Below are 22,278 nucleotides of genomic sequence, written 5' to 3' on the forward strand. Positions count from 1 at the left end.
TCCCCCTGCCATTGCAATCTCAGCTTGGCCTTCCTCACCCAGAGCTCAGCCCCTTCTGCCATCTTTACCTGTCCCTTAGATCCAGCAGAATGGCCTGAAGGTGGAGACAACAGCCCTCTGGGAAGTGGCCCTTCACCCTGGGACATGTTCAGAAGGAGAATATAAAAGGCACACACAAGACATCCTGACTGTGTTTGGAAACGTTCTGTGATGGAAATCTAAAACCCAAAACTGAAAGAAGGTCTCACCTGTAACCACAGAGAGATTCGGTCTGATTCAGTGGCTTGGAAACTGGTATCCAAAAACACCCTGGCTGGTGGGCCAGGAAACTTCTACCCTCCCACAGGCTGTGGGGCCTTTGTCTCTTTCAGACCCTCTCTGGGGGTGGAGGGTATAAAACCAACCAGGAGAGGGTATTCCCCCTCCTTCCCTCATCTCCTCAGGCCACATGAATACTTATTTCCAGCCAATGAAAGGGGCTTGGCCAGACTGACACAAAACAAAGGGGCCTTCTTGAACCTCCCAGTGTGTCGCCTACCAAGTTACCTTACCCAGACTTAGCTTTCATCTCAGCTCTTCGATCAACAACCCCACCCCCCATCACTATCACACGCCCGCAGCTTTCTATTTGTTTCTTCCTCTACAAAACAAATGCCCTGGAATGGTTCTACAGAATGACTAGCCAGAGCAAGTCCAGATTCTAACCAAGACCAGCTCCAGGCACAGGCACACGACATGTCAGAAGAGCAAGGCTTTGGAGTGCGGGTCTACTCAGTCTGAGCCTGTCTCTTTACCTGTTAAACGGAGCAAGAACTCCCACCTCAGAGCTACGGTCAAGAGTAAACGAGTAAATTTGCAAAGTGCACGGCTCACAGCAGACATTGTTAGTATTTGCTGAATGGGCCGGCCCATCACACCCTATTCATCTTCCCTGCGCCAATGCTCCCAGCACCAAGGTCTTCCCTTAAAAACAGACTCCTTCCTCTCCCACGTGCAATAACCTAGGAACTCCCCTTGGAAATATGGAAACAGTCTACTGTCCCAGAGGTATCTGAAGATGCTGTGTAGCTGGCCAGGCCAGCGCACAAGGGCATGGCAGGCGAGGAAGAGCACTGTGCTAAGAATCTGAAGGTGTTACTTGGGCCACTTTTTGAGTCCTTGTGTATTCTGGATCCATCACACAGGATGAACTCTAATCTACATGCCAGCAGTCACATCCCTGAGATAGCTTGCCTTTGGGGACAGTTCTCCTCAATACTAAGTACTTTGAACATTAACTCTGTTAGCATCAGCGGGTCAACCATCAATCTGAGGAAGAAAGCAGCATGTGACACAGATATTCTTCCACCAGATCACCTTTGCCCATAAGCTACCCTTCAACAGTGATGTTTCTATTGCCCAAGGCCTGGCTGGGAAGGGAAGTTCTGGTCTGAACTGACTGCACAAATCACGTCTTCCCTTTGCTGCTGTGAATGGGAGGGTCCACAGCAGCCAGCATGACTAACCAATGACGTCAGTTCATGCTCGCTGAACCCTTACTGTGTGTCCCAGGCACTATGAATGCTTTCTCCACACCACCTCATCAAGTTGGATCTTTACCACCATTTTCCACAGTAAGGACTATTGTTGCCCCTTTTTACAGGTGAAGAAACTGAGGCTTACTGGCATTAGGGGACTTTCCCAAGGTCACATAGCAGTTCCAAGTGGCACTGGGATGCAGAACCACGTCTGCTCCAGCCCCAGCAGAAGTTGCCAGGCTCTGAAGAGCCAGAATGAACCCAGTACTGAACTCACCTGATAGGAAAGGCCATCCTTTCGGGGGTTGAGGCCAATCTCCTCCATGGATGGGGTGTTCATCATCACCTCAGTCATCTCGGCAGATCTCAGGTAGTCAGGGCTGCCAAGAAACCCAGACCAAAAGTCAACAAACACACGCACTTTCATGTTCCTATCCTTGGTGCGTTCTGCTGTCAGATCAGGGGACTGTCTGGAGGCAGGATGAGAGGTGTTCAAAACAGACCTCACAGAAAAACAAGCTCACACCCTGAGGAAGTGCCGTACAAGCCCAGGGCAGCACGGCTCTCAGTCTCAACCAACAAAGCCCCGAAACTGCCTGGAAACCTCTCTGGCAAACCTCTCTTCCCTCCTCTCCTGTACAAGTCCCCACTGGCACAGAGCAACTCTGGATTTTCTTTTAAGTGACAGAACAGAAAAAACCATACCAGTAGGTATCTGAGTCCATTTGTCTCTATTAAAACCAATTCAACCCGTGTCTAGGAGAACTGCATATTATTATTACATAATGATAACAGGTCAACCTCAGGGAAACCAAGTCCAATAATGCTGCCTTGCTAAATTTCACTCTCTCTCTCTCTCTCTCTCTCTCTCTCTCTGGTGTTCCTTTTTGCAAAATATCCCACTTAAAGCCCCAAGGGGTCAGCTTCCTGCAAGCGTCACATCTGCCATCCAATCCCCTTCCCTAGCCCAGCCACAGCAGCTGCAAGCTCACAGCTTGAAAAACATCCCCTGGATTAAAAGCCTTAAAGATGCCCAGACTCTGATTGCAAAGGAAATTTCCAGAGGGGCCAAGCTGGCCCACCAATGGCTGACATGTGAAAGTGCTTTGTACTCTGTAAGCAGGATACAAATGTTCCATTATCCCCACACAAGCCACGGGCACCTACGGGGTCCCAAGTGCACAGTGCCAAATAGTACATACCAAAGTCAGTGTACGCCCTACACAACACCCAATATTTTCACCATCATGTCTTTACACATTGTTAGAAAAAAAGAAAGCAGGCAAGGCTTTAAGACCGACTGCATCTAAGGAAGCAGGGTTTCCTTAGATTCTTCTTCATTTTATGATGACTACATAGAGTAGAAATAGCGCTGGATTTGTGAACAGAAGCAGGTCTGGTCCAAGCTCTGTCACTCAAAAGCTGTGTGATCTTGAACAAGTAATCTAACCTCTCTGAGCCACAGGTGCTCTGTTTCTTACCATGATGCTAATAATGCATAACCCACAGTTATGCTAAATGGCTAATCTCTGGGGGGAGAAAAACCATTGCAAACTATGAAGTGCTAATCTACTATGAAATAATTCCCAATTATTTTATTTCCCTTCATTTCTCAGGGGATAATAACCCTGATGGGCCCTGACACCCACCTTGGCAAGTTTGGGGCGGTCAGGGGCACAAAGCCTCCAGTTGCCTTGGAAGTCTCACCCACACGGCACCTGCTGCTCACACAGCACGGAGGTGGGAGGGAAGGGGCGCGCATCAGGAGGGGGGTACGCAAGCCTCACGGGTGGGGGAATTTTTACTTTGTTTGGAGAGTTCAGAAGATGCTGGGCTTCGGGCAAGGGTTAGGGTCAAAAGTGGGGTCTCCAAAGGCAGATTCATCCGGGGTCGTGGAAAGGCTGCCGCCGACCCCCAAGGAAACGGGCCCGAAGAGCGCCCACCCAGCCCCTCGCCTGGTGTAGCGGCGCTCGCTCCTCGCTCCGGGCTGTGGCGCGGGCCCGAAAAGTTGAAGCGAGAAGCATGAACTTTCCGGTTTCTGGGCTGAGCAGGACCGCGCCGAGCCGGAGCCCGCGGAGCCGGTCAGCGGCGCCCGCACCTGAAGGCGAGCTCCGAAGCCGCCAGTGCTCGACCCCTGGCCGCTCCTCCTCTTCCCCGAGGCAGGAAGGAAGCGGCAGCCGGCGCGGCTGGGGGCCTCGCTCCGCAACCAGCACGGCGCCCGCGGCGCATCCCTCCCGGCCCAGATCCCCGGTCCTTGCGAACCTCCCCTGCCCGGCCCCGGATTCTTCCAGCCCATCCGGCGAGGGCGGCTCCCCAGCCCCAGTCCCGGCCCCCACAAAGCCGCATCGCTTTTTACGGGTTATGGAGAGGAATGAGACCGGGAGGGTGCAGCGTGTACTTGTACTGCTGCTTGTGGCTTTAACCGGGTTCCGTGTGGGGAGAGCAATTTTCCCCACCCCTCGAAGCTCTGCAAAAGCCGCCCGCGCTGCACCAGCTCGGCCCCGCGGCCGCCGGCCTCGACGCCGAGACTTGCATGCAAACAAAAAGAAAAAGGGGAGGGGCCCGGGGAGAGCTGGAGCCCCCTGCGCCGGCCCGGGCGCGTGCCTCCTGCAGCCCTCTGCATTAGGGTTTTATTAGCGGGGTTCAAGCTTTATTCCTGGTCCCCCACCCCCACCCCACCGCCAGCACATACACACCCTCGCAGCCGTCACTTAAGTGACGGCTTCGAGTTCACTCCCTTTGTCTGGATGCTCTCGGCACCCCCTCCCCCCACCCCCACCTTTGCAACCTTGACGTTGACTCCTGCACGGGTTGGGAGGCGGGCGAGTGCGGGCGTCCGCGCCGCCTGCTGCCCTCGCACCCGAGCCCGCAGGAGCAGGAGCCCGGGCCCCGCAGCCATGGCCGCGAGACGGATGCCCGCCGAGGGCGCAGGATACTCACCAGTGAATGGGGAAATATACAGACATGAAGTCCTAGGGGAGGCTGACCCACGCCCTTGTGACTTAAAAACGGTCACTGCGTCCCGAGTAAGGGTGTCAGGGGCGCAGACAGGCGCGGCCGGCGGCCGAGTGCAAGCACTAGGCGTTCGCGGGTCCGCCTTCCGGAGACAGCCCCGCTGCCAGCGGCGTCCGCAGAGCACACGGAGCTCTCGGTTCTCCACCGAGCTCGCGGCCCCACAAAGAGCCCGGGAAGCCGTATTTATAGGGGCGGGGGGCGTGGCTCGGCCCCGGGAGACCCCGCCCCCTCTCACCCACTCCTGGAATAACGTCACCAAAATCATGAATGGCTTCAGCTCTCGCAGCTCCCGCGGGCGGCGGCTCGGGGGCGCGCTCAGGCTCAGCTTCCCCCGAAGGCCGTGGTTTGCTTCTAGCCGGCCTCCCTCCCCACGACTCACACACGCACACACGCGCGTGTACACGCGCGCGCGCACACACGCACGCACCAGGGTGGGAGTTCAATGTCAACGCCGCTTCCCGCCGACGAACCCGCCGGCGTCCGCGCCCCTCTCCGCGCCCCCCTCCTTGCACAGTCCCCTGGGCGCTCCGGGAGGAGGACTGTGGGCTAGAGGAGGGCGCTGGGCGGGTTCCGGACGTGACCGCTCGGCGGCCGCGCTGCGCGGTAGGAGGGCGCCATCCTTCGACCCTGGATGCCTGGCTCCAGCGCCCTCCTTTGCACCCTCTCCTCATCCCCAACCCAGAACTCGGGACTCCTCTTCCGGCGTTCAGCCCCCAAACTAGGCCTCTCCCGCTACACCTCGATCCCTGCGCGGGAGGCGCGTCCCTTCCATCTCTGGCAAGCTGCGTGGAGATTAGAGCACCGCTGAAAAAGAGGCGGTGGGAAGGTGGGAGGGGACGAGAAGCTGGGGAGAAGAGTTAGCTTGCGAGGGGCTGATTTGCAGCCTGTAGATCCGTGGAGGGTTTTATTTGTGTGAGAAAGGATGTGGTGTCGTCGTAGGGTTTTTCCACTGGACACCTACACACACCGTGGCGCGGGGCATGGGGTGCAGGTGGGCACTGCGCAAGCCCACCCCACCATCCTTGGCTGCCAGATCTGCTGCAAAGAGCAGAAACAAAGAGCTTCAGCCAAACCCCTCCCATGCTGCGCAAGAATTACAACTCCAGGGGTCTGTCCAGGTGGTCAGGCTTCGCTGTCCCCACAGCCAGGATGGGAGTCTGCCCCTCTGTGGCTGGAGCGCGTTGCTTCACACCTCTGCTTCAAAAACTCCTGTAAAATGGCTTTAGAACCCTGATCTATATGTGTACAGGGAATTTGAGGAAGTGTGTGTATGAAGAAGAGGAAGGGGGAGCTATCAAAAACTTGGCAAAATTGAACGTGCTTTTGAAGTCAGCTCCTTGAAAGGTAGTGTATGTATTAAATCCATAGATATGTGCTTAAAAGTGGAAATACATACACTTATCTCAGGTAAAGGATGGTAGGATTGATGGTGAGGGTTTAACAGTGGCAGGACCACGAGGAAGCCCAAATAAAAATAAGGATAAGAATTAAATAAAAATAACTTTGCTATTTTTAGTCAGTCATATATATACAACCTAAGTTATAAACAGTGTACTTCCTATGAAAACACAGCTTCAAGCCCCTCCCCACAAGCTGTTCCTTTCAGCCAGAGAAATTCAGGAGCTTCTCCCCACCCCAACTCCACCCGGTAAGATAAATCACAAATTGATTTATGCTGCCCAGTACCACCTTCATGCTGCTCCTCTCCAGGTAGTGTCCTGATGGAGGTCGATGCTTCTATGGACATGTGCTAAGCGGAGATGCTCCAGTATGGGGTTACTGCTAACAGCTGGGGGGGGGGGGGCGGGGGGGGGCGTTCGTGCCTTTTGCATAAGGTGGAGAAGTTTCTGGAAGGCTGGGTATGACATGTTGTCATCTCCGCAGCCAAAGGAGAAGCCAATGCTTGGAGAGCTGGTTTCCAGGTTGAAACTTGACAAGGCCTGAGGTAAGCCCTGGGAGAGCAGAACCAATGCCCTCTGCCATTTCTCCCCGGAAGCAATCCCTGGCAAGACCTGGGATGAAAGACTGACTCACCACTTTTACATACCAACAGTGCCACGTTACATGTTTGTGATTATTGCTTGTGAGGTTTTCTTTACTCAGAAAGCTACCCCCGACCCCTGCAACACACACACACACACACACACACACACCCTTAAAGTGTCAAAACGGCCTCATTTTGAAGAGGTTGGGAAGTAAGGCCTCTGCCAGCAGATGTCTGGCCTCCTGCAAATTTCCTACATTGGAGAACCTTCAGGTAACTAACTACCTGATGCCTGCTCTTGAGGAAACTTTGTATTATGCCATTTTAACTAACTTTACCTCTTGTCAGTAAGTTGGAATGGAAAGCAAGCCTTGGGTTAGAACCCCAAATCTACACTTTCTGTTTCCCCACTGGAGCCACAGCGGTGCATTCATTCACATGAAAATATGGGAGGCAGGGGCTAAACTTCGGCATAACAACTATGGCATTTCTCGATCGTAATACTTTTTGTAGCGCCTTGCAGTTTTTCAAAGCATTTTCATGATCTCGGCTTTCGGAAGAATGTAAGAAGATTACCACAGCACTACATACAGTCCCTAGCTTACAGTGTGCAAACGGAGACTGGAATAAATTACGGCACTTGCCAAAGATCACACAGCTACTCCGCTACTTTGCTCTGGATCAGCTCTGTAAAGACACAGGGTATTTGAACATGCTTCCCAATATCCTGTGAGATAGGATATCTTCCTTCTGTCCCTACTGCCTTCGAATAAATAAACAGAAACACCAGTGAATGACGTTAACATAGAGCCCCAGAACCTTAGAGCTAAGAGACCTTCCAAATCACCGAGTCCAGTCTCCTCATTTTACAGGTGAGAAGACACCTAAGAGATTAAATGGCATGTCCAAGGTCACCAGGCTATTGAATGGTGTAGATGGAACCTGAACGCAGGCCTGCAGACCACTGGGCCAATGTTTTTTCCACTACCACTCTATGTCTTGCGCTGCCTCTGCCGAGAAGTCAGCAGCAGAAGTGAAACACAGGACCTGGACTCTCCAAACCACATCAGCCCACAACTGACATTCACTGAGCTTTTATTATGTGCAGCCCAGTGAACTAAACATCCTTCTGCACTCCCTCCGTCTTCCACCTTTGTCCCTGGGAACTCATGGGTCCCAGTGCAATTCTGCTTCAATAGAAATCCAAGTGTGATCAGCCCTGCCTTGCTTTCCAACATCGCATACATCCAGTTTCCCAGCTCTTTCTCTCTCATGCCTAAAATAAAAATTCCTTTATATATTGTTAGAGTTCCCTCTGGCACCACTGTGCCAGGTATGCAGGCCACGTAGCTAATTAGTCATTAAGTTAAAAAGTCTCCATCTAAATTCATTTAGCAATCTGGTTCCATGCTTTATCCTCCCCCTGCCTTGCAAAAAGACAGTATTGTATGTAATCTGCCTAGCAGTGGTGCCTCTGGTTAGCCGTAAGGGACTTCATGAAGCAGCTAAGTACACTCAGATGCACATTTGTGCCTCGCAATGACTTTAAGACATAGGCACTGTTCCATTTGTCAGATGAAGGACGAGAGGCTCTGAGAGATTAAGCGGGCCATGGCCACACAGCTCGCAAATGGCTGAACCAGAATTTGACTCTGGGTCTTGTTGGTTCTAAAGCCTATGTTTTCCCCACAATCCCACATTCATCCTGGCCCTTGTGGCTTCATTGATTTGTTTTAACAGAGAAACTACAAACTGAATATTACAATGTTAGTTCCAATGGCAAAGACCAGGACTACTGGAGTCCACCCAGTGAGGTAGGGCTGGTGGAATAAAAACATTTCCCACCCACCCTGGGAATCTGGGAGCTTCTTAAAGATATGTCAAAGGCGTGGGGTTAAAAAAAAAAGTGAGTAGGAGAAGGGGAGTTTCTAGCCAATTTTTTCAGTGAAACTCGTTTGAGTACATAAGAAATCTGAAAGGCAAGAATGTGTGTGGGTTGATGTAAGGATGAAACGAGATAGAGTTATGAAAACACTTGGTAAGCTGGAAAGCACTGAGCAGATACAGGGCTTGTTTTTAAGGTGCTTGGGGGGAAATATGGGGTTCAGCAGAGTTGATTGCATCTGCTTTGGTTTTTCACTCAGTTCAACCACGGACTGCCCCATTTTCCCCTGGAGTCCCTTGACTGAAGCTTCCAGCTCCGGGTGGGACAGACAATGGAGGCAAGCAGTGAAGCTCTGGCCGGTGGGTGTTGTGGTGGCCCCAGTGTCCCCACATCACCCCTCACCCCCCCAAGAGTTCCTCCAGTCTTCGGTGCTCCGCAGCACATGTCCAGCTCTGTTCTGGACACATGACGAGTGAGCAAGGCCTGTGTGTGGGCATGCTTCCCACCTCAGCCGTCAGGGAATCAGTCCATGCACAAACAACCCAAGCCCACCAGACCAAATCCTCTAGCCTTTGACTCACTTTGCTGTCCGTTCTCAGGCACATTGCATGACTGCTCTGTTAGGAGTCCCAGACTCCTAAAGCAATAAAGCAGGCAACAGGAATCTTTTTAGCTCTCAGGACACTAATAAGGCAAAGAGAAATTGCTCTATAAATGCTCAGGGGAAAGGGCTTTGCATGCTATCATCAGGGCTCTGAGGCCCGACGTAAAGCGTGTGGGTACTCTTGCACTGTGCTATCTTGGGGGGGGGGGGGGCTCCTTCTTTCCACCCAGAATCCCTTCACCCCACCTCCCACCCCCCAAAAGAAGGCTGGGATCTGCCAGCCTACAAGCTTTTGCCTTCCCACATATCAAAGAGATTCAGCCCTGGCGTTTTCTTTATTTCTATCAAGGGGCCTTTGAACCAAGGGGATTTTTAGAGAAAGAAAACTCTATGGAATCTTTAGGGTCCAGGCTCTTGAAAGAAAACACTAAAACTGGAGCCAGTTCAAGGCACTCGTGTCCAATTAAGGAAATGCTCACATTCCGATCCTAGCTCTGGCTCTAGCGTGCTTTCTCTCTTTCCACATCTACACAGGAATGCACTTTAACAGCCAGAAAAGAGGTACCTCTCACCAGGACATGTATCATATAGCACAGGGATCCTTGGGGTGGGCTCCAGCAGGCTGATACCTTCCCTGAATTAGACAAAGAGCACAGACCATGGAACCATCCAAACTCCCTTCACACACCCCTGTCTGCCCCTCCCCCCAGCTCCCCCTATGTCACCCACAACTCTGGACCAGAGAAACTCTGGCATACCTGTGGGTTAGGAAAACACAATAGTTTCTCGTGAAGGACAGGACTTTCGGTTTTCTTTTCAAGTAGACAGGATGTCACCCTGCTTCCTCCAGGGGCAGCGGCGTCCCTCCTGGCTTCACACCCGTGGCCCCTCTGTGGAGGAGCAGTGAATTATGCACCAGCGAAGAGCTCCTTCAGACCTCCTGTGCCAACTGTAACCCGAGCTCACACCAGCTCGCTGGAGCCCTAGGTGTGTTTCACACCCACAGAGTGCCCAGCCTCGGGATCAGATAGCTGAGTCCATGTTACACTTTCCTGCCCTTTTTCAGCAGCAATTCAACCAGGCCTTAGGCACCTACCGTGTGCCAGCTGCTGGCGGCTCCAAGGAATCGCTTAGGGGAACTTGGGTTCTCCTAAATCCATCACCCCTCAAAGCCACCCAAATAAACACGCTCTACGTGATAACTGTGTATCTGCCAGGCCGACACAGCTTTAAGACAAATTCCTTAAATTACTTTAGTTATACCTTACACAATCATAAGGCTGAGGAAAAATGGCACACATGCATGTAAGTTTTGCATATGAGTTTGCATATAAGCCCCCTCGCCTCTGCCTATCCCACCAGATTTGTTCCCCTTGAGCTCCTTATATAATATAAAGAAATCGAGGGCTGCCTCTGGTGCTTGGCATGGGGTCCATCACTGGGGAGACTAGGAGGACCAGACGTCACCCCCTCTGAGACCATAAGATAACCACTGCAGTAGAGACAAGTGACCATGGTGGGGGCTGTGATTCCTTTCCTCTTGGGAAGAGGGGTGCTGACCACCAGAATATGAGCTCTGAAAGGGTAAGGACTGAGTCTGTTTTGTTAACTGCTCGACGTCATCACCTAGAAGAGTGCCTTGCATATAGTAGGTACTCAAGACATGTTTGTTGAATGAATGAATGAATGAATGAATGGTATCAGGAAAAGCTAAAGAGAAAGGATGCCATTGAGCCAGCCTCAAAGGATGGGTAGAAGCCAGAGAAGGGCAATCCTATCTACAAGAACAGCAAAAATAAAGGCCCGGGGGTGAAAAAGTGCCAGGGGTGTGCTGGGAGCTAGGAGTGAGCAGAAGAATCTTTGTCTTGGGAGGGAGCACTGGAGCCCCCCACCACTCCAAATGTGCACGCTGAATGGAAAACTTATTGGCTAGTAAAGGTCCTTGCACTCTGCAGAATGGACTGTGCACAGAATTTCTAGCAGGAAAATATCCCTCACCTCTACACTGAGTTAACATCGGCATTTCTTTTCCAGTTAGGTGGCGGCCCAGGCAGAAGTGTTAAGTAGGTCAAATTGAGTTTATGTGAACCGTGTCTTCTGAGACTTCCCCTTTCCACTCCCTCTCATTTCACACCTCTCTCTGACCCGTCCCGAGCGCCCACTGATCTCCAGACACCCATGCTCCCTTCATAATAGCCTTGCAAGCTCCAAAAACGTGCTTTTCTTTCCTACACGAGTACCTGTCTTTCCAATCCCTAATCCAGGCAGCTGCGAGGTAAGCGCACTTGACCTGACACATAAATTCACACTATAGTGAGAGAGAGACACCTACAATGCTTCCAGGGCCTCCGTGGAACAATGGCATTTCGGGCAGGGTAAATGGGTGAGAGGAGGGAGTTCCGTGGTCACAGAGACTGGTGATGGTTGATGGCAGAAGTCTGCGGGGAAACCATGCCAGGGTAAGACAGAGCAAGAAGCGAACAACTCAAAGGGTGGGGGTGGGTGCAGCCAGGGGGCTTTCCTTCTGGAGGGATCTGACTGGAATCCTTGCCCCCAGCTGTCATCTGGCAACAGCACTCCAGTGGATTAAACCCAGTGATCAATGCGAGGGGGGAAATGGTCTCCCTCTCCCTTTTTGCCAAGAAGGTACAGAGCTTCGGACTGACGGGGACTCTTCTGAGTGGGCCCCAGGCACCCAGTGCACCTGCCCAGGCCCAAACCAGGCCAGGCAGCCCAGGTGTGCACCAGTGGAGCAGTCCTGCAGCAGCCTGAGCAAAGCCGACGACAAGCCTTGACAGTGAGAAAGGCCATATGCCTTTTCACATGCTTAATGAGGCCCTCGGGGCAGCAGAGGCTCCCACACAGGGCTTCTTAGCCTCGTGAGCATGTGGATTGGTACAGTATGGGTTCAGGCAGGAGCCGCGTCAGCTACTGGGGACGGTGGGGCAGCTGGGCACCCTCCACCCCCACTTCTGAAGCCTGCACCACTGCAGCAACCCAGCCTTGCACTCCCCACCTGCCCTACCTCATTCCTTTTCATCCAGGCCTTCTCTTGGGAAACAAATGGAAAGATGCAAGGAGATTCTCCCAAGACTGTTTTCTAGCTAGATGTGTGCTTAAATGCCCCGGATGTTACTATTGAAAACAGCTAAAGAGGGCATTATGTGTGCTGGAGTCTCTCTGGAGTTTGGCGGGGGGGGGGGGGGGGGGGGGGGGGGGGGGGGCGGCATTCCTCACTCGCAGCCACCTGCTCTTTTGAATTGCAGAGTGCTTGGAGAGGCACCAGTGAGAGCCTTGACTCACCTTGCTTCCAGTTTCCCCCTAGAGGGTCCCCTACACAGGGGTCATTCTCGTTTCATTGCTTTCATCTGCAGGATCCCAACCTTCCACAATGCTTAATAATTCCTCAATTTAAAAAGAAGAAACTATACGGATGTAAATTAAAAACATAAAATTTTTAAAAATTTAAAAAAATAGATACCAACATCCCTGGCAGAGGGGGAGAATGTTCTCCCTCTATACCTCAGAGTATGTTTTCAAATTTACAAAAAGCTCATCTTAATGATAGAAATAGGTCCTACAACATCAGAGTTAATGTGGTATAATGTGTATGTATTTTGTTTTATTTAAGTGTTCTCTATAGCAAGCAGATTAATAGTGACTTGCATTTTATTTCGCACATATTTCTTATTCATGGCTTTGATTTCCAGTTGTATATTGGGTAACATCTCCAAACAATGTTTTCTAACAACAATAAAATGTTTTTCACTAATAAAAAAAAAATAACAAGAAGAAACTACAAAGACTCATAATCACTACAAATTATGATGTTGTCTGGCATTCTCAACAAGAGAATGAACAGGCCTCGTCACTTGGCCTCAGTCTACTCTCCGTAAAATGGGCCTGACGTTTCCTGCCCTCGGCTCACTGCACAGTAAGGACGTACTAGTGGCGAGTTCTCGGCTTCCTCAGCAGAAAGGTGAGATATTAAATCATCCTCCATTGGATCTGCTCGAAGAGGAAGAGTATAGAGAAGGGAAAGTGAAACTCACATTAATTACTTCATTGTATTGCTTGTTAACAGGAAAACAAGGGCAGCAGCCCTCTCTGGGTTTCTGGGAAAGTGAGGCCAAGCCAGTTCTCTTAGAAGAGAAGGACGCTAAGTCTGATGGTTGATATCCCATCTCTCCCTCTTTCCAGCACTTTCTTGGAGCATTTGCCCTGGCTCTCGTACTTGCCGTCACCCTGGCTAGAAGCATCCTGGCTCGTGAGCCACTGTGGCAGTCCAGGGAGGTTATACTAGCCCTCACCGGCAGGTATACGGTCTCCCACATGCACAGCCTGCCGGTCTACACACGACGATGTGGCCATTTTAAAGCCATTTGTATTACAGGGTATTTCTCAATACCCTGGTATCCAGTGCCAATGAATCACCCGGCTCTCCTTTTGTCGTCGGGGCTCCACATGTCCACGCAAGCACACGCACTTATGTGCCAACGACACCTCAGAAGCTGACAAGTGCCGTCTTCTGGGTCCGAGGTAGGGAAATCACACTGACCTGAATCCAGATAGAAACAGAGACGTCTCATCCACCTCACATTGTTTTACCACCTTTGTTTGTGTGGGGGTATTTGTGACAAACAGCAACAAACACTTCCCAGTGACTTCGGGGGAAACAGGTGTGAGGGACTGGTGTCATTTCAACACACCCAACACTCTCTTCCTCCTACAGAGCCACGCTGGGGAGCAGGGGAGGCCTCTCAGTGATAGGAGCCCACAAGGGGCGGGGTGCTAGCCATCGGACAGAAAGGAGGGGTGAGTTCGAGAGGGTGTTCTGCAGGAGGCTACTGCAATGGGCCCAGGGGGAGCTGGCGCTCGCGGGAGGGGCAGGTGATGGCAGAGGCAATGCAAAGGTGGAGGTTTCAGTACTTGTTTGGATGCGGGAGCAGAAGAGAAAGAGAATTGGAGAAGACGGGTTTCTTGAGCCTGAGCCATTGCAAAGCTGGCAGCCAGCACCTGCTGAAAAAGCAGAAGTGCAGAAGGGGCTGGTCTGGGGAGAAGGGGGTCCGGCCTTTCAGGTGGGTGGGGTTCCTAGGAGATGACCTCCCCTGAGCTGTAGCAATGGCTACATGCTAACACACATTCCACACCAGTTCTCTCTTTCACTCTTGGGTCCATGGAAGCCCAAGCTTCTGTTCTGAAGGCCTGGTGCCTGGCCAGTCTGGGCGCTGTGGGTGCTTGGATGCTGTTGTGGATGGGTTCTTCAGAGGCAGATGTGGAGACAGGGTTTGGGACCAACACCCAGGAGAGGCAGGGGAAGAAGCAGGCTTCCAGAAGGAAGTCTAACAGAAATGCAGACTCCACAAATCTCGGCCAATCCTATGGGGAGCTTCGGAGCAAATCTTACCTGTCAGAATGCCCAGCATTGAGACAAAATTCCAGTGCCTTCTTTCCTCTGCCTTGTTGGGTCCACAGTGTGGGCTGTCCTGGGGAAGGGCATGACCTTGAGAGAGATGGCTGTCTTTGGCTGGTGCCAACCTTAAAGAGCTGACAGCTGGAGGCCGTCTGCTGACCCCACTCACCACAGCTGGACCCTGGGCCCTCCTCTGGCTGGGGATCCAGGTGGCACATTTCTATTTCTACCACAGATCCCAAAGCTTGCAACTCCACTTATGGCCTCACTTCAGTTTGCCATGCATGCATCGCAGAGGGCTGCGGGCTCAGGGAGTCCTCAGGGAGGGCACAGACGAAATGCTAGTTCATCTCCGTTTGCGGGTGACAGAACTAAGGCCCAGAGAGAGGAGTTGCCTTGCCTCAGCTGTGACAGTCAGTGAGTGGTGAGCTCAGGACCAGCACTTCGTCTGGGCCTCTGGCTCCTTGGCCTGTGCTTGTTCTCAGAAAGGAGACTGCTCTGTGCCCAGCAGATCATGGTGGGGACACCACTGCTCCCAGCCTGGGGCTGGGGCTGTGGTGCCCCTCAACTTGCCCACCACCATCTGCAGGTTTGCTGGGACATCGAGGGGCTCACTCCCCAAAGCATGGAGTGAAGGCGACACCTGACCTGGTGAAAAGACTGACTTTAGATTTCCAGAGGGGAAGGGCCCAGGGGGCCTCAGAAGTCAGCTCTTCAGGTTCTTATTGTGGAAGTAAGCCAGCTCAGCAGGGGCAATTCTGAATTCTTCCATAATTGCTCTTTGTGGACCACGCACTGTCGTGTCCATGAGCCTGCACTGGGGTGTTCTAGGAAACATCCCCACGAAGCAACACAGAGCTGGCGTCGAGGCCACACTTCATGATGTTCTACTGTGTCTTCCGATTCTCCCCCTGGGGACCCTCAGCGCCAGGAATGGATGCACCTCTCTGAAGGTCCTGCTGCTTTTTTGCACGTCGTCGGTGCCGTGGGTGCTTTTCTTTGCACTTTCACTCTATAGGTTAGGGAGTTGGAGCCTGATGTGAGGAAGCCTTAGTCCAAGGACACAGGACCTCACGGTATTTGAGGAGGTATTAACCACATCAGGCTTTTTCCCTTTTACCTCTGTTTCCCCCCATAATCTCTCTTATTTTGTTTTCAACTTTGTTCTATTTTACGTGGTGTCTGTAAACTCCCTCAAATGCTCTCTAGAATGATGTAATACGTAAACAACAATAGTATATCTGACTTCTTTGGAGGCCTCCAATGCGTTTTCTGAGTGTTTTCTTCTGTGTAACAACTCCCCAGGATGGAGTGGTGATCGGTCTCTGGGAGGGCCTGAACTTGGCCTTCCCTACCCTACAGTGCAAATCATGGTCACATCTCCAAACTGCTGTGGGTGAGGTTCAAATGCTAGTGGTGTCCTGGGGGAGTCTGACCTGTTGAGTGGCCACCAAAAATCAGGTCTTCCGACTGTCTGCAGGGGAGTCTCTCATTGTCCCCGCTTTGCTATGCATAGTGCCTGGCCAGGACCGGCCAGGAGGGCTGCCTTGCTCCTTAAGATCTGGACAGGATGCAAGTTCATACCTGGAGGCTGTCTGGCTTTTGTAAGCACACATCACAGTGCTTCGAGATATTTAATGTCTCCAGGTCAGTTAGTCAGTCCAATTATAATTGCCATCACTTTGGTGTTCCCACAGGCTGGGGCAGTTTTGTTTTTTTTTTTCCTCTCGCAATCCTGACTGGTCCTAAGAGGCAAAGAGGCATTCTTTCCAAGCTGACACATCAAAGCATCTGCTCCAGGTATTAAGAGTCTCAAACGGCATGTCGTAGGGGTGAACACATGAGCACCAGAGGGATTTAAAACAAGGCTTGTCCACCCTTCTGACTTGCTGTCTCTACGGAGGCCAGGACTTGCTAGGCCAGATATTAATTCTAGGGTTCCTGCACTCCTGTGCTTGGCTCTCACAATTCTGTACAAAAGGAATTACTCATTCTCGGGTATCAAGAGGGCAAATCACCACGGGCAGAATCACCCAGCCCGACTACAGGGTGTTTATTATCCTTTGTCTTCGGGTTATTTCAGATCACTGGGAAGGGAGGGAAGGTAATGAAATCTCTTGGAAATGACACGTATATAGCACGAATTAACCTCTCTTAGCCTCTATTTCCTCGCCTGTCAAGGAGGGGTGGGGATAATAACACCTCCCTCACGGAGCTGGCACGAAGAGGACAAGAGCTAGAGGCCAGAAACCACCTGGTCCAGCACCTGTCACAGAGTCAAGATGGAGCTCCTTAAATAGTAACTATTTCGACTGTGTAAAATGCACACAGTCATCTGCACCCTAAGACTTTGTTAGCTCTCAGTGTGGTCTGTAGACTGGCCCGGCAGCTTGTTAGAAATGTGATTCCTCAGCCCTGCCCCAACCTGCTGAATCAGAAGCTGCAACTTAACAAGATCCCCAGGTGACCATATGCACATTACAGTTTGAGAATCATCGAGTTAAGGAACGTCAATTTTACCATTGAATCCGGTGGATTGGATGGCATTTCTCTTGGCAACCAACAAAGTCAGTAATGAGCCCATCAATCAAATGCAGGCAATATTTACCTAACACAGCCCGCTCCTGGGGCCAGTCTGACTCTGCGGTGGCTCTGGCCAGCCTGCTGTTCACCATGCTCACCTGCCTTCTGCGGTCACCTGCGAGGTGGCCAAGGCTCCGGGGAGATGAGAGCTCCTCATATACTGGGCAAGCACAGATAAGGTTTCTCACAGCCCCACCTGAGTGCCTGTGCCAAGGTAAACTTGCTCTCCAGAATTGCTCCCTGACTGGAAAATGTGTCAGTCTATTTATTTCTCACTCCCACTGGAAAAAAGGTTGGGGGGGGGGGGTGCAGGGAGTGGTTGGCCATGATATCATTCTTTCCACGGAACTTCTCAAAGGCATTGCATTTCACGGTGACTTTCAGGCCACTTGTGTTTTGCTGCATAGTATGGAACAGAACTGGCCGGGAGCCTGAGTTTCTCTTCCTTCTCCACGGCACTGTGCCCCCTCCTCCCTACCTCTTTCTGGGGCTTTCACTCCCTGTGGGTTTTGCAGGCAGCTCTCGAAAGGAACCTGAAAGCCAAGACGTGGGTGAGAAAATTTTCCTAGCATATCTTGCCGAGGTGACCTGTATCTGAGGACACAGTGGCTGGTTGGTGGGGATGCAGGCCAGGTGTTGGCTCCAAGGGGCAGGAAAGGGGACTGCCTGGGGGCAAGGCTACTCCCTTCAGACACATCAGAGAGTTGGGAATCAAGATCAAAACAATTTTTCCAAAAGCCACACAAAGAGTCAGCACCATTTGGGGGCCACTGCATTCATCACCATTCTTGTTTACACTTCTCTGGAGAAGAGCTAAGATTTTCCAACTGGGTTTCTGGTTCCTACTAGCTGCTGAGAGATGCTGCAGGCTAGCACACAGCACTGGAGGGAACCTGGACTCAGGCTGGGAGGGCGAGCGCATCACTCGTCCCCTTTATCAACATCCCCTTAGGTTCACATTGCTTCCAGCCAGAGTCTGAGGCACTTATTAAGACAATAAGAGAGGGGCCTTGCACAGACCTGTAAAGATAGTGAGCTATGGCCTGAGAACTATGATTAATCCAGCCTAATTTAAGAACTATAAAATTTTTATTCGTAATTTTTCAACATGTAGATAAAATCAGAGACCAATACAGTGAACCCCTGTGGATAAACTTCCTAGCTGTATCAGAACAGACATGGTTATGCTGTCCTAACAAACATCCCCAAATCTCAGTAGCTGAGAACAATAAAGGTTCATTTCTTACTCATCCACCTGTCCTCCATGGGTTGTCTGAGGATATCATGTCCGCTCAAGGACTGGGGAAGAGAGAAGCTTTGACTCCGTGCTGCTATGTTGGCCAAAACTTTTATGCACTGGCCCCTGAGGCCAGAAACATAAGTCACATCCCCTCCAGCTGATTGGCCAAAGTAAGTCTCCAGGCCACGCCTAACCTGAGAGGGGACAGGACATGCAATCCTACCATTGCAAGGAAGACAGAGAGCCGGAGATATTCGGTGGGCAGAGCTAATGATAGCCACATCAGCTTTAGCCAATATCAGCATATTGCCTTATTTGCTTCCTGTCTTTCTACTTCAAAGACAGCAAATATTAGAGATACAATGGAGTTCCCCTCTGGACTCGTCCCTAGCCCGTCTCCTCCCTCATTTCCCAGAGCTAAGCACTGTTTTATTTTTTAAGTTTACTTATTTATTTTGAGAGAGAGCGAGAGAGAGCTTGTGAGAGCGGGGGAGGGACAGAGAGGGAGAGAGACAATCCCGACACGGGGCTCCATCTCAAGGCCATACAATCATGACCTGAGCTGAAATTGAGAGTAAGATGCTCAACTGACTGAGCCACCCAGGTGCCCCTAAGCACTGTTTTGAATTCAGTGTTAATCATCCTCATGTGTGTTTTTACGTTTTTTACTATTTTTATTGCATTTTTATGTATCCAAAAACATTATAAAGTATTATTATTCGCTGCCAGCTTTTAAACTATGTATGTGTATATATACAATATCATAATCTTCTGCAGCGTTCATTTCTCCCTTAGAAATGTGAGATTCGCATTCCAATTGTGAGATTTTTATCTATGTTGACACATGCTAGACTATATTGCATTGTATAACTGTAATATGATTTACTTATCCATTCTCTTATTGATCTCCATGCTATAGCAAGCATCTTAATACATGTCTCTTTGTGCTCACATACAGGACTAGATGCCCAGGAGAAGAATTTCTGGACATGACCACCTACAACTTTCCAAAGTACTTGTACCAACTTACAATCCCACTAGCAGGGAATGAGTTTCCGTGATTTTTTAAAAAAAATTTTTTTTCAACGTTTATTTATTTTTGGGACAGAGAGAGACAGAGCATGAACGGAGGAGGGGCAGAGAGAGAGGGAGACACAGAATCGGAAACAGGCTCCAGGCTCTGAGCCATCAGCCCAGAGCCTGACGCGGGGCTCGAACTCACGGACCGCAAGATCGTGACCTGGCTGAAGTCAGACGCTTAACCGACTGCGCAACCCAGGCGCCCCGAGTTTCCGTGATTTAACAGCTCTGCCAACACTTGGCGTTGGCCGACATAAATTTTTGCTGATCTGGTAGGTGTAAATGGTATTTTATCAATGTTTTGATTTGTATTTCTTTGCTTAATAGTGGAAGCAAGAATCTTTTTGTATTTCTATTGACCTTCTGGGGTTCCTCTTCTACAAATCAATAGTTTATATTCTTTTCCCATTTCTCTCCAATGCTATATATCTTTTTCCAATTAATTTGAGAGGTTTCTTTATACATTACACTCACTGCAAGTACCTTCTCCCAAGCTATGGCTTGTTTTTCACTTTGTTATAGTGGCCTTTTCTTATGCAGAAGTTAATTTTAATGTAGTCAAAATTATCAAATTTTCATGTTTTCTATTTTTTTTAAAGAGAAATTGCTCCTTATTCTTAAGGTCATAAAGAATTTTTCTACATTTTCATCTTATGCTTTAAAATTTTTCCTTTGTTTTTAGTTCTTTATATAGGGTTGATTTAAGGGAGAAATCTAATTTTGTATTTTCCATATGGACAAAAGTTGTTCCTAGGATTCATTTATTAAATAGACCACCCTTTCCACATGGATTTGTAACACCATCTGTAACTGGTATTGTTTCCAAACATGGGTGGGCCAGTGGCTAGGCTTTCTGTTCTGTTCCATTGGTTTATCCTTTTGCCCAAACTCTGTTGTCCTCATTACGAAATATTTTGATAATAAATCTTGATACCTGGTAGGGCAAGTTGTTCCATGCTCTACTTTTTCAGAATTGCTTCTCAGTTATTCTTGGACCTTTTGCTCTTCCAGATCCATTTTGAGAAATCAATTTCTTCCAAATCAGATTGTCTAGTTCCAAACAAAACAACACAAAACACCTGTTAGACTTCAAATAAAATTCTACTGGTGAATATGACACCTTTATGATTTTGAGTGTTCCTATTCATCTTCCTTTGTATGGTACGATTTCACAGCCCTTGATAAGACCCTCCTTTCCTCCTCCACTCCCCCTTCCAACCCTTCTGAGTTTGACTCAAACATCACTTACTTCCTGTTTCTTACTATAGCTTCAGTATCTTTATTTCTAGTACTCACCTCTTTCAAAGGTTTCCTAATTCTTTTTTCAGTGTGTAATAGGTAAACCCCAGACATGCATTATAATGATAAGGGGGTAAAGGAGAGGGTTCTCATAGTATCCTGGGAGGAGATATGACAGCATAATTACATATGAGGGGGTACACAATAATCTTTTCTGAGCTTTATGAGGTAGCATGGGTAGTAGTTAAGAGGCCAGACTGCTAAGTTTGAATCCGAGCTCTATCATTTACTGACTCTGATCTTGGGCAAATTACTTAGTATCTCTATGCCTTAGTTCTCCCTTCTGTAATGTAGGAGTAAAAATATTAATTATCTCATAATATTATTATGAGAAATAAACAAGTTAACATATTTAAAGTACTTGGGATAGTGCCTGGTATATTGTGTTTTATCTATTATTGTCATTACTAAGATAGGATTTCCAAAGCACATCGGGAATATGGCTAGTTTGAATTTTCAAATTAGACAATGTCAGAGTAACTCACTAATCTTAACACTGAACAAAGAAGTTGCTCTTAGTAAGCAGAAGGGCACCATCCACATAATTGAAGGTTTAATCATTAGTGATCCACAGTGGCTGCTAGTTTAGTGTTAACTATGTTGTAAATTTCACAGAATCAATGAGTTCAGAGTTGGGTGGTACCCAAGATAACCCAATCCAATGTCCCACCCATGCTTAAAGCCTCTTAAAATAAAGCTATACAAAAGGAAGACTGTTATGAAAGAAGATCAGAAAGGCACGAATATTGAAAGGACATCAAACTTATTTTAAAAATAAAAAGGAGATGGTAGGAAATCACATGACTCAATAAAATTTCAAAGGTTGCTGGGAGTGGCCATTAAGAGAAGCCAAAAGAGAGGGTGTTTCTAAGAGCTGGTAGCCTAGGTCCAGGAAAGAGAGTCTTATCCAGAAAAATATCTGTATGTTGGAAACCAAGGGAGTATTTGTCCAGATTCTACATTACTACGTATGTGGGCTATTTGAGGGGTTTGGAATATGTCCTTCTCCCTCCTGACCACCAGGCTGCCAGGGGACCTGACATTTCCACCACTGGTGCTCTCTTTGGTTAGGACTTTGGCTGTCTATATAAGTAACCCATGAGGAGTAAACTTAGATCATCTAGGAGACCCTTAGATTGAATTCCTCAGCACAGGCCTAGCTGTGAGCAGGGTCATAAGATGTAGATATAGCGAAGGAAGTTCTGCTGGGCAGAGGGGAAGGTATGTGGGGTCCTCTTACAAACAATGGATGCCAGACTGGAAACTCAATGAGACCAGAGGAGGGGAGCAGGAGGGGTGGGGGATGGGGTGGAGAAATACAGCAGAACTTTGGGGCTAAGCATGTAGGAGGGGAGAGTGATGAGCCTGGAGTTTCTGCTCCATCTGGATGGAAGCTGGCTCTTACTCCCAGAAGTTTCTTCCCAATGATGTGGAAAGCCACAGACCTGTAGGGAGTCTTGACCCCCTCCAAGGAAGCAGGATTAAATCCAGGACTCCATATTACCATGGAGATTCTCCTTTCAGAACTCAGACCTGAGGGCTAGAAGCTCTTATGTGCATTGTGATATGTCCCTGATGATAGCAGCACCTGGTTATGTGCAGCTCTTCACACTTACAAAGCACTTAAACATCTCTTTTGCTGCTCTTTATACCCTTAC

The 22,278-nt window shown here is 49.6% G+C and overlaps 1 protein-coding gene across 3 annotated transcripts in view; it reads right to left on the reverse strand.

Annotated features, from left to right (window-relative positions):
- LBH (LBH regulator of WNT signaling pathway) overlaps positions 1-22,082 on the reverse strand; it is a 43,805-nt gene extending 21,723 nt beyond the window's left edge. Inside the window, exons 1-3 of one of the 3 annotated variants that reach the window (XM_047853295.1) lie at positions 22,066-22,082; positions 20,256-20,371; positions 1,795-1,897 (exon numbers count right to left, since the gene is read on the reverse strand). In XM_047853295.1, coding sequence (XP_047709251.1) covers positions 1,795-1,872 — 78 coding nt within the window. In that variant the 5' untranslated portion in view covers positions 1,873-1,897; positions 20,256-20,371; positions 22,066-22,082. Of the gene's footprint in view, positions 1-1,794; positions 1,898-4,457; positions 4,699-20,255; positions 20,372-20,617; positions 20,706-22,065 lie in introns of those variants that run through there. The other 2 variants (XM_047853294.1, XM_047853293.1) reach the window with 2 other exon arrangements.
- Positions 22,083-22,278: the final 196 nt, after the last annotated feature.

This window comes from Prionailurus viverrinus, chromosome A3 (genome assembly GCF_022837055.1).
Source record: "Prionailurus viverrinus isolate Anna chromosome A3, UM_Priviv_1.0, whole genome shotgun sequence".
In the NCBI taxonomy this organism is placed as follows: Eukaryota; Metazoa; Chordata; class Mammalia; order Carnivora; family Felidae; genus Prionailurus; species Prionailurus viverrinus.